The sequence below is a fragment of the Schistocerca nitens genome, chromosome 9 (assembly GCF_023898315.1).
Source record: "Schistocerca nitens isolate TAMUIC-IGC-003100 chromosome 9, iqSchNite1.1, whole genome shotgun sequence".
Classification (NCBI taxonomy): domain Eukaryota; kingdom Metazoa; phylum Arthropoda; class Insecta; order Orthoptera; family Acrididae; genus Schistocerca; species Schistocerca nitens.
The window spans coordinates 23,132,015-23,150,037 of NC_064622.1; the positions used below are offsets into that span (position 1 = coordinate 23,132,015).

Below are 18,023 nucleotides of genomic sequence, written 5' to 3' on the forward strand. Positions count from 1 at the left end.
GTCATGAAAATATGAATCATACCCACTTTTGACAATAAACAAGCCAAAATACCACTGAAAATATTTTTTAACTATGTGGTTGCACAAAAATTGAGAGATTATAAGAGTACATATAGATCTTGCTGTAATATGATAATCTTCACCCATACAAATGCTTTTTAGTGTGTATGTATTTGCTGTGTGGCTTTTTTTATGGGAAATTTTTTGATACAAATAACAAATAATCGCTTAGGAAGGCTTACTTCTTGCTAAGCAGGTCAACTACGCGGAGGATGAAAAATCATTCAACTAGTTGTTTGATGAAGGTGACATGTTAATATTAATTCCTTTGCACTTGGACAAAATATTCACAATGACTTACATGTAACACATGCCACATAAGTGAAATGGATAAAAACAAGAAATGCTAAACTGCAAGATGATATGGTGATCTTATTATGTAGGCAGAAATCAACAGAGAACATTAACATTTAAATGCTGATTGGAAGCAGTTGTAGTGATGAAAAAGTATCCAGAATCTCATTAAATACAAGCAGCAGTCAAAAAAGAGAGTAACCTCAACTTACAGTTTCACACTTTCAGTTCTGTTGCTCATAATATAAAGTTCGTCTTTCTGCAGTTATATTTTTTAAGAGTTCTGTTCCGGGTGGCTAGTGGTCTACTTCTTTTTATCATTTTTTAAAATGTTTTCAGTTGTTTCTGAATCATTTCATGGCATGAAGAACCTGTCCTTTACATTCCTGGAGCATACTGATAGTCATTTTACCATAAAAAATTATTCTTGCAAGTTAGTTCTACAATTTATGTGAACACTATAGAGACTGAACATATCATAATTAATGGAGAGTTACCTTAATTCTTTCCTGTGATCCGCATTCGGGAGGACGACGGTTCAATCCCGTCTCCGGCCATCCTGATTTAGGTTTTCCGTGATTTCCCTAAATCGCTTCAGGCAAATGCCGGGATGGTTCCTTTGAAAGGGCACGGCCGATTTCCTTCCCCATCCTTCCCTCCCCCGAGCTTGCGCTCCATCTCTAATGACCTCGTTGTCGACGGGACGTTAAACACTAATCTCCTCCTCCTCCTCTTTCCTGTGATCCTTTTTCAGTATACACTGAACTAGCATGCATGTTCTAAAAATGTGGAAGGAGAGACAATGTCTTTCAGTGCTCCCTCGTGTATGTGTGCACCCTTATCTAATTCTTTTACTGTGTGTAACACCAACCAGACCATGTTACATTACACATGAAAATATGAACAACTGAAAAGGCTATAGCTCAGTTGTGTACTTGGTTAGCTAGTTACATTCACGTACCATTGACCATAATTCTGACTACTTGTGATTATATTCAACAAGTCATTCTCACAGTGGAAAATATGGATGGCAACAGGCTGACCATTTATACGATTCCTTAAGTTATTCTTGTGTGCATAGTGTGATTTGTATTTAACTGTGTTCTCAATAATGGTGTACTGAGGTGGAAGAATTCAACTCATTTTGGCTGCTATTAAATCTACATCTGATCTGATACAAGTGAGTCATACTTCACTGTCACTTGTGGAATAACCCAGCTTCAGTATGCAACAGTGACTGAACATTCAGTAATGATAGCAAAGACTGATATTAGCAGTTCTATATATTGAACAGTTATTATACAGTCTCCTGTTGTTATCTTACAACACTCCTGTAAAAGTATTATTTTCTTAAAAGGGGGATTAATCTCTGTTCATCTGGAAATTTGTTGGGGCAGTATACATTTCAGTCTTGTAGTATACAAAATTCAGTACCTTTTAATTAATACATAGAAGCCCCTTTTGTGCCTGTCAGAATGGAAGATACATTTTTCTGCCTTGCTGCTTGGTATCAGATGTAACCACAGCTCAAGTATCTGCCAGCAAAAAGCTGCCATTGCTTGTGAGGACCACTTAGTAGATAAAAAAAGCGAGCACAGATGTCTCTGAGTTTCCCAGACAACCAACAGTAGCGTATAGTTGTAAGATATGTTAAGTGCACAGAGGGGCAGCTGCATGTGCGTCTTGTGCGTTCTTGATAAATCTAATAATTTCAAGATCATTTTTAGTGTAGGAATAAAGCTACTAGTTGTTTCTTTGGCATTGCTTCACTCACACAGTTAGATGCTTCTTTGGGTAACTCCTTTGATGTATTTTAGTTTCAGTTCAACTATCCAAGGAGATTTTATATTCATTTTTTTGTTTACTTGTAAGGTTGATGGTTCAAATGGCTCTGAGCACTATGGGACTTAACATCTGAGGTCATCAGTCCCCTTTGTAAGGTTGACTTTGTATATTAACATGCACTAGACTTCTTGCATGTGGCTATTCAGGCTGAAGATATTGTTGAAATAATTATAGACAGGATTATTTGTAAACATGTGAATGACAGTTGAAGTACTGGCTGCAACTGAATGAAGAATTTTCAAGATGTGCTGGTTTCTGGAGGTTACTGTAGTATAAAACATGGATTTGTTAGATGGTGGTCTCTTCAGTATTCAATTTTTGAATGATACTTCGAGTAATAGGCAAACTGTTGAGAAAATGATCAATAAATGATGTTGCATTGTGCTTTTACATTGTGCTACTCGAGTCCTACTTTTATTCCTTTGTATCTGCTAATGCACAGTGTGTGGGATAGTCATTTATTACTGTTCACCTGCTGATGTATTTAACATATATGTGGACTTCTGTGTGAAACTGTTAGTGATCTGGTGTGTAACACACCATAAGGAATGTAATTTTCTTTGCAGATCTGTCTCTATGAGGAAGAACTAAAACCGTTATGGAGTGAAGACTCTGAGAATAAATGGTGGCATGTGTCAGTTACATCGCAGGGAAAGAGCTGGGTAATACGCCGTTCCTATGACAACTTCCGTTTGTTGGATCAGCAACTGCATCGATGTATATATGACAGAAAATTCTCAGGCCTTCCTGAGCTTCCTCCTGAGGACAATGTTCCTGGCACAAATCATGAGGTAAGTTAGAAGGAAACTGCTGTAAAGCTTTTCATTTCTTACCTTTTCTTTTCAAGCTGCCTCTCTGTCCTTTTGTGGTAAGTCAAATTCTTTCTGGGTCTTCAGCCATTTGTAGCTGTTTATATCCCTCCCCCCCCCCCCCCCCCCACACACACACACACACTCACAAACACCCTGTTACACCATGATATACAGCTATACATAATATATAATTATGTATGACTAAAATACAAAAATATCAGGAATAAGTGAATGTATTTCTCCTGTCTTATTCTTCTTTTGTTTTTATTGTATTTTTCTTTTCTCTTTCACTGTGTACTAATTCAGAGAATAAAGAAAAGATTTCTCTCTTTTTATTATGTTATGTCTGGAATGTATTCAGTGGTCTCAGTTAATTATATGTTTAACTTCACATAGTATATTTTCATGCAGCATAAAATAAAGTCATTGGGGATGATCTGAAAGTTACATTATTCTTGAAGAATCAAGTTTCCCTATTACAGTAATAGTAATTCCTGGTTTCAACAGATCTATGCTGTCTACTGTGTGACTTCCAGTGTACCAAAAAGCATGTACATCTAGTAATGTTGCAGGGGCTGATGATGATAGCATAAATCTGTCAAAACTGGTAATAGTAATAAAAAGAATTACTAGCATTGGCAAACTTGATTCTTCAAGAATAATATCATGTAATTGTGAATAAAACAGATTTTATACAAATTAGTGACTAGCGCATTTGTAAGAGGTTGTGGGGAAACTGTCTGAAAACTACATCTACAGTTGTTGGTGCATTGCCACTTGGTGGAAGCAAAACATGTCACAATTTGCTTCTGCAATGTATTAAATTTCTAGCAAACCCGGCAGTGCTTCGTAGTTACTCAGTATGTATGGGAAATGGATATACGTCCTAATCTTCCTCTCCTCCCTCCTGCTGTTCTCATCACTTCCTTCCCACTCTCTATGTCTGTTTCCTCTCTGTCCTTCTCCTCTTCTCCCTTCTCTCTGATCTTGAGCTTTGTTTCTTCTTATTGGAAACAAAATCTTAATTGGGAACTGAAGTCAAATGAGTTGGTAAACCTGTTAGGATAATTGTATACAGGGTTTGAGGGAGACCTCTTCAGCTGGTGGAACATTGAGGATAGTAGCTTCAGTGCATAATTTTAATCTGCGAATAAGTAGGATTAAAAAGTTTTGCACCAATTGGATTCCATAGTTGTATTCTAAACATATATCAATAAAGCTGAAATGTAACACTCTTCTTTTCTATTGAAGGCGACTGCGAGGAAGAAAATAAAACAAGCATATTGTTGTGAATACAATTTTTGTTTAAAATTAGACACAAGGAGAAAGGATGTACACAGAAGAAACAATTTGTCTCTTGGTTTACATACCATACAATGTAGTTAAAATTGACGGCGAGAAAGAAAACAGCACATTTACACAGCACAGCATTTTCTATCTCGCATTTGGTTTTGATGGAAAATCTGTACATCATTGCTTTTTTTTTTTTTCTAAAAGTAGCCCATGTGCGTCTGAATTTTTATTAGATTATCGTGTAAAAATTTTAAATAAATCAGTCAAGAACTTTTCAAGATTTTTGGTAACGACATTAAATAACATTTTGTGTTCATATAGTAATATAGATGAAATGAATTATGGGTACAGTCCATGCACCAGATCAGATCAGATTTGTGTGTGTGTGTGCGTGTGTGTGTGTGTGTGTGTGTGAAGACAATGTCCAATTTTGTACATTTATAATTTAGGTGGGTAGTTTTACATGTCAGATGAAGAAATAAGATCTTTTTGCTTCACGCTTGGTTGGTTTACAGCTCTTACTTAATCTTTATATTGTTGGCAGTAGGAATTGTATTGAATGTTTCATACCTTGTCCACAGGAAAGCACACGCCAGTTGCTGTCTGACTATCTGCTGCGCTTCTCGCAGTTGGCAACAAGTACAGTCAATTGTGGGCCAGTGCTCAACTGGCTTGAGCTAGACAATAGAGGCCATCGGCTATTGGTACCTGATGGGGACAGCTGTCCCATTAACACACCAGCTGTGGCAGCAGCCTATGCAATTCGCCGATATCAGGCTCAGGCTGGTGATGAGATTTCCTTTGAGGTAAGTAATCTGTTCAGATATCCTGCTCTCTGTTTGTTATTATTTACTCTACACATTACAAACAGAAGCCAAATCTGACAAAAAGGAGTTTTGAAACAGTTTCTGATCCTGTCAGTCAGAACGTTTCTTCCTCCAACTTTGTACTTTCTGTTATTCCACTGTCACTAGTATAAATTTCACAACAGAAAATAGAAATTGCATCAGAGTTAGTAGTTATATAATTTCAGTTTTTATAAAGTAATAAGGCAGGCAGTTCATCTGAGCTGTATATAATCGTCGTTGTGCCTCTGTAAAAGATTGTGAAAAAATCAAAATCTGCTAATGTAATATAAAAAGTGGGTAGACTTCTTGTGCAGGTTTATTCACTTTGCAAAAACTTGTTTTATAACCCTATTATTTATGTATCCCAAGACATTTTTCTGGCATGAAGTTTGTCACTTGCCTATGGCAATGTCTTATCAGTGTGAAAAGTGCCAAGTTGCACTGTGTTCAGATTACATAATAAACTTGTGGTATTTAGTTTGTTAGCTGTGAGGCAGATGGAGATTAAATATTTTGCTGCACTCCCCTTCTAGAATCATGGTTGTAAATGGAGATAGCTATGTAGAAAAAATAATCCCGTAAACAATATGTTGTGGAAAAGAATAGCAACCCTAATAAAAGTAATACTAGGAGTAAAAATAGCCCCCACATCAACAAGTTATCCTTACTATTGCAAAGAAAGGAGCGCAGTATGCAGCTATAAAAATATTTGACCACTTTTCTTGTGAATTAAAAGTTTTAAAAACATATTGAAAGCATTTCTACACTCCTGGAAATTGAAATAAGAACACCGTGAATTCATTGTCCCAGGAAGGGGAAACTTTATTGACACATTCCTGGGGTCAGATACATCACATGATCACACTGACAGAACCACAGGCACATAGACACAGGCAACAGAGCATGCACAATGTCGGCACTAGTACAGTGTATTTCCACCTTTCGCAGCAATGCAGGCTGCTATTCTCCCATGGAGACGATCGTAGAGATGCTGGATGTAGTCCTGTGGAACGGCTTGCCATGCCATTTCCACCTGGCGCCTCAGTTGGACCAGCGTTCGTGCTGGACGTGCAGACCGCGTGAGACGACGCTTCATCCAGTCCCAAACATGCTCAATGGGGGACAGATCCGGAGATCTTGCTGGCCAGGGTAGTTGACTTACACCTTCTAGAGCACGTTGGGTGGCACGGGATACATGCGGACGTGCATTGTCCTGTTGGAACAGCAAGTTCCCTTGCCGGTCTAGGAATGGTAGAACGATGGGTTCGATGACGGTTTGGATGTACCGTGCACTATTCAGTGTCCCCTCGACGATCACCAGTGGTGTACGGCCAGTGTAGGAGATCGCTCCCCACACCATGATGCCGGGTGTTGGCCCTGTGTGCCTCGGTCGTATGCAGTCCTGATTGTGGCGCTCACCTGCACGGCGCCAAACACGCATACGACCATCATTGGCACCAAGGCAGAAGCGACTCTCATCGCTGAAGACGACACGTCTCCATTCGTCCCTCCATTCACGCCTGTCGCGACACCACTGGAGGCGGGCTGCACGATGTTGGGGCGTGAGCGGAAGACGGCCTAACGGTGTGCGGGACCGTAGCCCAGCTTCATGGAGACGGTTGCGAATGGTCCTCGCCGATACCCCAGGAGCAACAGTGTCCCTAATTTGCTGGGAAGTGGCGGTGCGGTCCCCTACGGCACTGCGTAGGATCCTACGGTCTTGGCGTGCATCCGTGCGTCGCTGCGGTCCGGTCCCAGGTCGACGGGCACGTGCACCTTCCGCTGACCACTGGCGACAACATCGATGTACTGTGGAGACCTCACGCCCCACGTGTTGAGCAATTCGGCGGTACGTCCACCCGGCCTCCCGCATGCCCACTATACGCCCTCGCTCAAAGTCCGTCAACTGCACATACGGTTCACGTCCACGCTGTCGCGGCATGCTACCAGTGTTAAAGACTGCGATGGAGCTCCGTATGCCACGGCAAACTGGCTGACACTGACGGCGGCGGTGCACAAATGCTGCGCAGCTAGCGCCATTCGACGGCCAACACCGCGGGTCCTGGTGTGTCCGCTGTGCCGTGCGTGTGATCATTGCTTGTACAGCCCTCTCGCAGTGTCCGGAGCAAGTATGGTGGGTCTGACACACCGGTGTCAATGTGTTCTTTTTTCCATTTCCAGGAGTGTACTTGCAAACACCTTCCATTTCGTAACAGAATTTCATTTAGATAATATCTATAGTGGCTGGATTGCATTTATGAAGCTTTAGATTAAAACAGAAGTGAAAATTCAATTATGTAAATAGGCAGTTCATAGCCATGTTATAACAGAATAAATGTATTATTTATGAATCCACTGCCATGTTTCACATTATTCCAATGTTGTTGTTGTTGTGGTCTTCAGTCCTGAGACTGGTTTGATGCAGCTCTCCATGCTACTCTATCCTGTGCAAGCTTCTTCATCTCCCAGTACCCACTGCAGCCTACATCCTTCTGAATCTGCTTAGTGTATTCATCTCTTGGTCTCCTTCTAAGATTTTTACCCTCCACGCTGCCCTCCAATACTAAATTGGTGATCCCTCGATGTCTCAGAACATGTCCTGCCAACCGATCCCTTCTTCTAGTCAAGTTGTGCCACAAGCTCCTCTTCTCCCCAATTCTATTCAATACCTCATCATTAGTTATGTGATCTACCCATCTAATCTTCAACATTCTTCTGTAGCACCACATTTCGAAAGCTTCTATTCTCTTCTTGTCCAAACTATTTATCATCCATGTTTCACTTCCATACATGGCTACACTCCATACAAATACTTTCAGAAACGACTTCCTGACATTTAAATCTATACTCGATGTTAACAAATTTTTCTTCCTCAGAAACGCTTTCCTTGCCATTGCCAGTCTACATTTTATATCCTCTCTACTTCGACCATCATCAGTTATTTTGCTCCCCAGATAGCAAAACTCCTTTACTACTTTAAGTGTCTCATTTCCTAATCTAATTCCCACAGCATCACCCGACTTAATTAGATTACATTCCATTATCTTCATTTTGCTGTTGTTGATGTTCATCTTATACCCTCCTTTCAAGACACTGTCCATTCTGTTCAACTGGCCTTCCAAGTCCTTTGCTGTCTCTGACAGAATTACAATGTCATCGGCAAACCTCACAGTTTTTATTTCTTCTCCATGGATTTTAATACCTACTCTGAACTTTTCTTCTGTTTCCTTTATTGCTTGCTCATTATACAGATTGAATAACATCAGGCATAGGCTACAACCCTGTCTCACTCCCTTCCCAACCACTGCTTCCCTTTCATACCCCTCGACTCTTATAACTGCCATCTGGTTTCTGTACAAATTGTAGATAACCTTTCGCTCTCTGTATTTTACCCCTGCCACCTTCAGAATTTGAAAGAGAGTATTCCAATCAACATTGTCAAAAGCTTTCTCTAAGTCTACAAATGCTAGAAACGTAGCTTTGCCTTTCCTTAATCTTTCTTCTAAGATAAGTCGTAGGGTCAGTATTGCCTCATGTGTTCCAATATTTCTACGGAATCCAAACTGATCTTCCCCGAGGTCGGCTTCTATCAGTTTTTCCATTCGTTTGTAAAGAATTCGCATTAGTATTTTGCAGCTGTGACTTATTAAACTGATAGTTCGGTAATTTTCACATCTGTCAACACCTGCTTTCTTTGGGATTGGGATTATTATATTCTTCTTGAAGTCTGAGGGAATTTCACCTGTCTCATACATCTTGCTCACCAGATGGTAGAGTTTTGTCATGATTGGCTCTCCCAAGGCTGTCAGTAGTTCCAATGGAATGTTTTCTACTCCGGGGGCCTTGTTTCGACTCAGGTCTTTCAGTGCTCTGTCAAACTCTTCACGCAGTATCATATCTCCCATTTCATCTTCATCTGCGTCCTCTTCCATTTCCATAATATTGTGCTCAAGAACATCGCCCTTGTATAGATCCTCTATATACTCCTTCCACCTTTCTGCTTTCCCTTCTTTGCTTAGGACTGGGTTTCCATCAAAGCTCTTGATATTCTTGCAAGTGGTTCTCCTTTCTCCAAAGGTCTCTTTAATTTTCCTGTAGGTGGTATCTATCTTACCCCTAGTGAGATAAGCCTCTACATCCTTACATTTGTCCTCTAGCCATCCCTGCTTAGCCATTTTGCACTTCCTGTCGATATCATTTTTGAGACGTTTGTATTCCTTTTTGCCTGCTTCATTTACTGCATTTTTATATTTTCTCCTTTCATCAATTAAATTCAATATTTCTTGTGTTGCCCAAGGATTTCTACTAGCCCTCGTCTTTTTACCTATTTGATCCTCTGCTGCCTTCACTATTTCATCCATCAAAGCTACCCATTCTTCTTCTACTGTATTTCTTTCCCCCATTCCTGTCAATTGTTCCCTTATGCTCTCCCTGAAACTCGTACAACCTCTGGTTCTTTCAGTGTATCGAGGTCCCATCTCCTTAAATTAGCACCTTTTTGTAGTTTCTTCAGTTTTTATCTACAGTTCATAACAAATAGATTGTGGTCAGAGTCCACATCTCCCCCTGGAAATGTCTTACAATTTAAAACCTGGTTCCTAAATCTCTGTCTTACCATTTTATAATCTATCTGAAACCTGTCAGTATCTCCAGGCTTTTTCCATGTATACAACCTTCTTTCATGATTCTTAAACCAAGTGTTAGCTATGATTAAGTTGTGCTCTGCGCAAAATTCTACCAGGCGGCTTCCTCTTTCATTTCTTAGCCTCAATCCAATTCACCTACTATGTTTCCTTCTCTCCCTTTTCCTACTCTTGAATTCCAATCACCCATGACTATTAAATTTTCATCTCCCTTCACTACCTGAATAATTTCTTTTATCTCATCATACATTTCATCAATTTCTTCGTCATCTGCAGAGCTAGTTGGCATATAAACTTGTACTGCTGTAGTAGACGTGGGTTTCGTGTCTATCTTGGCCACAATAATGCGTTCACTATGCAGTTTGTAGTAGCTTACTCGTTCTCCTATTTTTTTTATTCATTATTAAACCTACTCCTGCATTACGCCTATTTGATTTTGTGTTTATAACCCTCAGCAGAAGAGTGATGTACTTACTACTGAAGATATAATAACAGCAAGAGTAGAAATGGCAGATATAAAATTTTAATATATATTTAGTTTCTGCAGGTCCCCTAAATTCCTTCATCAGGGCAAAGAAAATGGAAAAAGGGAAGCTTATATACACATATGTTGTAGACTGACTAAATAACTGAAAATCTTAGTTCAGGAGACACACAAGATCAAAATGGAGTATCAGGGCATAATTCAATGTCCATTGTGTTCCTGTTAATTTTCTGTAAGTGAGCTGTTTTTATATTGTTATTTCCTGTTCATTGTCTGTGCCCTGTGTGTCCCTTGAGTCGAAATTTCAAGTGATGTTTTTTGGCTTCAGCATCTGCATGCAGAGTGTGGTTTTTTTCTTTTTATTTAGAAGAAGGGTTAATATGAAGTTGGAAGTTTGACATTTAACCACATTTGTAAGTTTGTGTATCTGTCAGTATTATTTTGATGACTGGTGAATAGACACATCTTCTGTTACAAATATTCTTATTATTCATTTCTTTACTCCCATTTTGAATACTATTAGTTTTGAGATATTAGTGTATGACTGTTTTTAACATTGAAATGTGGCATTATACAAGTTTAGTCAAAATTAATCGCCTCTGTGACAGAAAATAGGCAGTTGGGGAGAGGAGGATGATGAAGCTCCTGAATACTGACACAGAAATAGAATCCAGAAATGATTCGAGCAGCATAATTATTGAATGCAAACATGCATGCGTTCAGAGGGGTTCAGGTTTAAGCTGATCTACCAATTGAGAATGTCATAAAAATGAACTTCCAAAAGAACTGTAAAATGTTAGTATTACATGCTCAAAAATACTCTTTAATGTTAAAAAGATACTCTTAAGTACTCTTAAATCCAATTAAGGATTCAATAATACTGCAATCTGAAATAAAGTATTCTGACACTCACGTATTCATGTCTTTATACAAGGACAAGAACATTCCAAAATATTCTAAAAATATTCCAATGCATTCATAAATATTAAAGAATCTTAAAGAAAGCTGTGGAACTTTCTAGAACATTCCAGAACGCTATAAAACATTGAAGAATGATTTCAGAATGTTAAAGAATGCTATAGTGTATCTAGAACACTCTGGAGTATTCTAGAACATTCAAAGAATCTACTAACATCTGAGAATATTTGTAAAAACTTGAGAACATTGTAGATAATTCTCAAATTTTTTCTCTTGAAATAAACACATTGATGCGAAATAGACGTGCGATGTTCTGGTAACCACTACAAATATCCATATCTCCTCAAGCACAGCAGCTGTGGTGGTGCACACATAAGAAGAAGGGTGATGGTGAGATGAACAGTGTGAAGGAGCAGTGTACCAATAGTGTCATTCCGCTACATCTGCCTGTAGCATGCACATCAGGGTGTGTGTGGAATATTTAGCATTTATTTTCATGTTAGTTTAGATGTGATGAGATAACTTAACCACTATAGCATATGTTATTGGCGGCATAAAGCGAACAGGATAAGTATGCATTAAGAAGCAACAGCAATAATTTTCCAAGTGTAGGAATTCCACAAGGGCAACTTGGAAGCGGAAACAGCGATCCTGTGTAATGCTCCCCTGGCATTGCCAGTTACCAGGATAGACAACTGGAGCCTGAGACATGGGACACTAACACAAAGTACCCTATCTCTCTCTCTCTCTCTCTCTCTCTCTCTCTCTCTGTCTGAACCAAACACTCATTCTGATGTGCATACCGTGCACACTACTATACCACCAATTTACCATTATAGTGGACAACAATGGAACCGAAGTTAATACCAGACACTGAACCCAGTGGATGAACCTTGAGGTTCACAAACTTTTTCCACAAACACTTTAATTTTTATGTATATGTTTATGGAGTTACCTTAGCTTGACTTGGACAAAGCTAATCAGCTCCCATCAAATGTTAATTTAAACAATAAAAATGAACCTTTAAATACTGAAATTATAAAGCTATCAAGAAAACTACTTTTTGCACTTCATTTCACACTTAGTTAACTTATTCTACAGGGTGATTCAAAAAGAATACCACAACTTTAAAAATGTGTATTTAATGAAAGAAACAATATATAACCTTCTGTTATACATCATTACAAAGAGTATTTAAAAAGGTTTTTTTTTCACTCAAAAACAAGTTCAGAGATGTTCAATATGGCCCCCTCCAGACACACGAGCAATATCAACCCGATACTCCAACTCGTTCCACACTCTCTGTAGCATATCAGGCGTAACAGTTTGGATAGCTGCTGTTATTTCTCGTTTCAAATCATCAATGGTGGCTGGGAGAGGTGGCCGAAACACCATATCCTTAACATACCCCCATAAGAAAAAATCGCAGGGGGTAAGATCAGGGCTTCTTGGAGGCCAGTGATGAAGTGCTCTGTCAGCTGCAGACAGTGCTTGAACCACTTTCAGACGATAAGGTTTCATAACTAACCTCTTTCGTAGGACTCTCCATACAGTTGATTGTGGAATTTGCAGCTCTCTGCTAGCTCTGCGAGTCGATTTTCTTGGGCTGCGAACAAATGCTTGCTGGATGCGTGCTACATTTTCATCACTCGTTCTCGGCCGTCCAGAACTTTTCCCTTTGCACAAACACCCATTCTCTGTAAACTGTTTATACCAACGTTTAATACACCACATATCAGGAGGTTTAACACCATACTTCGTTCGAAATGCACGCTGAACAACTGTCGTCGATTCACTTCTGCCGTACTCAATAACACAAAAAGCTTTCTGTTGAGCGGTCGCCATCTTAGCATCAACTGACGCTGACGCCTAGTCAACAGCGCCTCAAACGAGCAAATGTACAACTAAATGAAACTTTATAGCTCCCTTAATTCGCCGACAGATAGTGCTTAGCTCTGCCTTTTGTCGTTGCAGAGTTTTAAATTCCTAAAGTTGTGGTATTCTTTTTGAATCACCCTGTACTACAATACTTGCTTATGAACTACATTTGACATTATATTATTCAGTGAGCAGGTATATAAATTCTTTAGTTTTATCAGAACTGTGTAAATTTATCAGATGCTCCAACAGGGTCCTAACTATCTCATTGTTGTGTATCTGCCTAAAGTATATCATTAATGCTTGATGTGCTTTACTAACCTCATACAGTATGTCCTGATAAACAGACTGCAAACTTGGAAAAAGTGACATCTCTGACCACAGCACCACATAATATTATCATTTAATCTGCTATTTGTCATATGCAGATGGAAGCCATGAAATACCTTACCATTTTATGCCATTGCTATGTATTACAGATTGGGGACATGATTTCTGTGATTGACATGCCACCTCCAGAGGAGTCAGTATGGTGGAGAGGCAAGCGTGGTTTCCAAGTTGGCTTCTTCCCTAGTGAGTGTGTTGCAGTAATTGGTGATAAGGTCCCCCACGGATTGCCTATTCCACAGCAGCAACAGCAGCAGCAGCAGCCTCCACAACAGCAACAACAGCAACAAATAGAGCAGCAGCGACAGCAACCTAGTAAACCTGTATTGCGGAAGCACGGAAAGCTCATTGCCTTCTTTCGCTCTTTTATTCTGGCACGTCCATCACGTCGCCGGCTTCGTCAGTCTGGTATCCTCAAGGAACGAGTGTTTGGCTGTGATCTTGGAGAACATCTCCTTAACTCAGGACATGATAGTGAGTCTAATTGTTTGTTTTCTTGAAACTGTGCTGTTTTGAAAGTAGTAAATGTAATCTTGATATCTACCTGGTCCTTAGTATATAAGCTCTGCTAACATGATTGATACACTCAGAATCCTATATTGTAAGTTAATAAGTTATCCCTTGTTTCACACTTATGAGAGACATTAGCAAAATACTGGTAGAGGGTGGACCTTAACTACCTCTGCCAATAACCCTCCCCTCCACCCTTCTCCCCCTGCTCTCTCTCTCTCTCTCTCTCTCTCTCTCTCTCTCTCTCTCTCTCTCTCTCGTTTGCATACAGATGATACTTCATACTGAGTGTTCAGTGGGCACATAAACAAGATGAATAAATGTTGCTAAGCTTCCAGACAAGTTCTCCTTCACAGCTCGCAGAATACACATACCTCTGCAGATCTGAATTATTCCAGTTGATTGCGTTATAGTGGCACTGCAGCTAACCTAGCTCAGGAAATCCCTTTCCCTCATAGAAATAGTACTAAAGAAACAAATTTCCATGACACAGGCATCCCTGAACCAACTGTGCTCCCTCTAAAAGATACTTTTATTATCCAGTCCCAGTTATCTACACACCATCTCCCAAATTGAAACCCTTGCCCCACCAACAACTGGAAGAATGCTCCAGAAACTGGCATCCTACTCCCACCCTGGAATACTGCTAACCAGTGATACCTATCCTACTCCTAGTGAATAACCCAACCCCCACCCCCCACTGTCATCCTCTCATAACACACACACTGTGCCTTGCTGACCTTTCCCTACTACATCCCCCAAAACTCCCAATATCGAAATCCATCCAGAATCCAAAAAAACCAAAACAAAAAAACTGTTGTCTAACTACCAAAAACCTTAATTCTGAAGGTATTTCAATTCTATCTAATGTCCTTACCTTCAGTCAAACACCTAAGTTCAATCATGCTGAGCTCATCAAAGTCCTACTTTCCTTGTCTCACAGTTGACCTGCATTGCTGGTATGACGGGATAATGTAGCTGTGTATTGCATTTGCTTTGAAAATTACTTGTTTGAAGGCTAAGTGTAATTTTACACCTTAGTTTATGTGTCTACAAGCTGCACAACGAGATGTTACCTGTGGTTAAACAGGTATTTATAAAGAAATGTTATTACCAAAACTCATTTTTCGTGCATATGTGCCACCACTAAAGTTTTCTAATGGAGGTATTCAGGTTTGAGCCACTTGTGGCCCAGCAAACTGTGCAGTTTGGAGGGAAGCAACAACAATGCCAAGTTTTGAGATGATGGAAGCAGCTGAAAGAATACATGTCACTCATAGCTGACCTGTTTACTTAAGGAAAAACATTTTGTGCAACCAAGTAGCAAACAACAAAATAATTTCAATACAATTTGCAGTATGCTAAGCACAGAAAAGATCATAATTGTTTTGGTGTGTATTAAGAGCCACAAATCTCCTGTAATATGTCTCTATAAACAATTTTCCAAGACTTCTTGTTCTCTGCATATATGTAGAGATTTCCGGCTCTCGATACACCCGAGCAGCCAATGTAGAGCAGTCCATGTGAAAAACGTGGTGTGCCCAGATGAATACCCGCCATTTTTAACATTTGTCCTTGACTCTTATCTATAGTGATCAAGAAGGCCACTTTCAAAATGAACTGCAAGTATATGAACTGGAAAGGCAAGTTTGTTGGGATGATGAGAATTCATGATATCGATACTGTCTCTCCTTTGGCTCCGGTTGTGATGATGGTCGCCTGCGTGAAACGCCTTCACAGCATTCTGACATGTAACCTAGTGCCATTGCACGATCTTGGTGCATTCAAGTTATGCGTCAGTATGACAGGCACACCCACCTTCAGCTCCAGCTTGTGGAACAGCATCCTCAACAGCTCTGATTAGGAACTCTACAGAGTATGTAGCAGAGTTGTCTCTTGCCATCACTTTATCAAGTGACATGTAGATGGTCACCTCACCAGGTACTTCATCAACAATTTTTCTGTTGATGTGATTCATTCTGGAGTGCCAGGATTGCTCTTTCACATAACCAATCCAAATTGCTCAAATTTTGCTGTAAGCTCAGAAAAACCTCATTAATCAGGTTATCTCCTGAGCTTACAACATTGCAGCAGAGGTGCAGTCTTTCTGTATTTGGCCACAGTGAGGAAGACTTGAGGCACATGGTGAGGCAGCTGCCAAGTGCCTCATTTGATGACCAGCAGCATCTGTCGGAAGTCGCCTGTGAGCAAGGGAACTACTCAACCCTTCAACATTATGTTACTGCTGACTGTAAGCTCTGATTGAGTGCCTCGATTGCACACTTGTGTGACATTGAGCATTTTTCCCACATGATCAGTTTACACTGATGCAGGAGTGGTGTGACCACTGCTCTTGCTTATAGTGCAATTGGACATTTTCTCACTCGCAAGATTCAGCAGAAGCTTGAACACTGAGTGGGTAGTTCTTCTTCCGCTGAACAAGGTTGCAGCTATCCTTGTGCAACTGCACCAGTAGCAAATTCAACAAGAATATCTTGCCCATACACTCCCACCCTGCAGGTGTGTCCAGGAAATAGAGACCCCCTTCTCCAGTCACCACATGAGTCACGTTTTATTAAAAATATGCTTTTGATCTTGAGCTCTCAAGGCTACGGTATCATAACTGAGCTCCCTGAGGAAATCGGTGGACAACTATACTGCTTGTTGTGGGGTGGGCCAAAATCAGACAGCTGTTTTCCCACCATTGAGAAAACTTTGTCCTCAATACGTTTCAGCACTTTGATGACATATAAGTCATCAGTGGCCTGTACTGTCCCTTGGTACTGATGTGTGATCTCTTCTGGTAATGCAGTTTTATATTTATTCCAAAATGTCTTTAGGTTTGAGTGTCTGCAGGTGCTCGACATGATAGTGAAGAGCTCTCTCAATTTGACGAATGACCGGCACACTATGGCATCCTCCATTGTAGTGTCCCAGTGGCCGTCGTCATTGAAAAGTCCCATTGCCTCACATTCTTTCTGGAATGTGGGTTTTCCCTGCTCATCAACTTTTTTGAGGGCCTGGAAACTGATGAGGCACCAGACATGCGTCAGCAGTAAATGCACACAATAACACTCAGTGTGTGTTGCATGCATGATGTATATTCTGTGGGTAGCTGATGCCTTCACACATTGCCAGCCTTCAGTTGTGGTGCCCTGCACGTGATGCTTCCATTCTTTCCATAACACGTTCCATGTGTAATATTTTGCCATTTCTGAATACAGCAAAGTTCAAGCAAAGTCGTTCATCTGGCACTGCCGAAAAAATGCAGTGACGGTGGTAGTGGATGGTGTCGCTACTCAATAGACAACAATTTGGCCTTTGTGAAGTACGTGTGCTTGCCCTTAGGAAGGTGCTCCACAAGGTGTGTGACTTTTGGGTGCCTCTCCTGAAGAGGCAAGTCCAATATCCGAGATGGCGCTCTGTTGGTGCTTGGAGCAGTGAGTGCAGAAACACCCAGGTATTGTCCATTACAGTGCCTTACATGGTACCTCTCCCTTTAATTGTGACCGTATGTAACTTGTCCGTGGACATTCCTGCACAATGGATATCCAGTCTCGTTTGTTTGGGTCTTTTTAATACTGCCCAATTTGGTGTATTTCCCATCCTGCACGCACAGGGACTTAAGCTTCAGCATTCCGCATAGAGTGTGTAATGGGCTCTTGGTGGCTGTGTCTTGTAGCTGTTTGTCCACATTGTGATCGGGCAGCTGTGCTGATATCACTTGATCAGTTTGGTTTGGCCGCAGTTTTGTTTTAACCACAGCGGCAAGTGCACATGTGGTGAGCTGTGTTTTTGCCATTTAGTGGAATACATGAAGCACTGCACCTCACCAAAAATATGCCTTTTCATGAGGAGGGCCACCACCTTTTTGCAATTTGGCCTGAAAAAGTAATGCTATGATATTGTGCCAGTCTGTTGATTGCTGCCTGTCCATCAGTTCTTTCCTGATCTTGGTCCGGGCTGGATTGAATGTGAAGGTGATGAATAAATCCAGCTGACCATAGTTCTGGACATAGGAGAACTTGTCCTGGGTAACTTTGTGGAGGTA

At 40.5% G+C, this 18,023-nt stretch overlaps 1 protein-coding gene across 1 annotated transcript in view; it reads left to right on the forward strand.

Moving 5' to 3' along the window:
* LOC126204448 (GTPase-activating protein CdGAPr) overlaps positions 1 to 18,023 on the forward strand; it is an 837,561-nt gene that overhangs the window by 739,064 nt on the left and 80,474 nt on the right. The window contains exons 5-7 of the mRNA XM_049938835.1: positions 2,766 to 2,990; positions 4,886 to 5,110; positions 13,555 to 13,936. Of these exons, the coding sequence (XP_049794792.1) occupies positions 2,766 to 2,990; positions 4,886 to 5,110; positions 13,555 to 13,936 (832 nt within the window). The remainder of the gene's footprint in view (positions 1 to 2,765; positions 2,991 to 4,885; positions 5,111 to 13,554; positions 13,937 to 18,023) is intronic.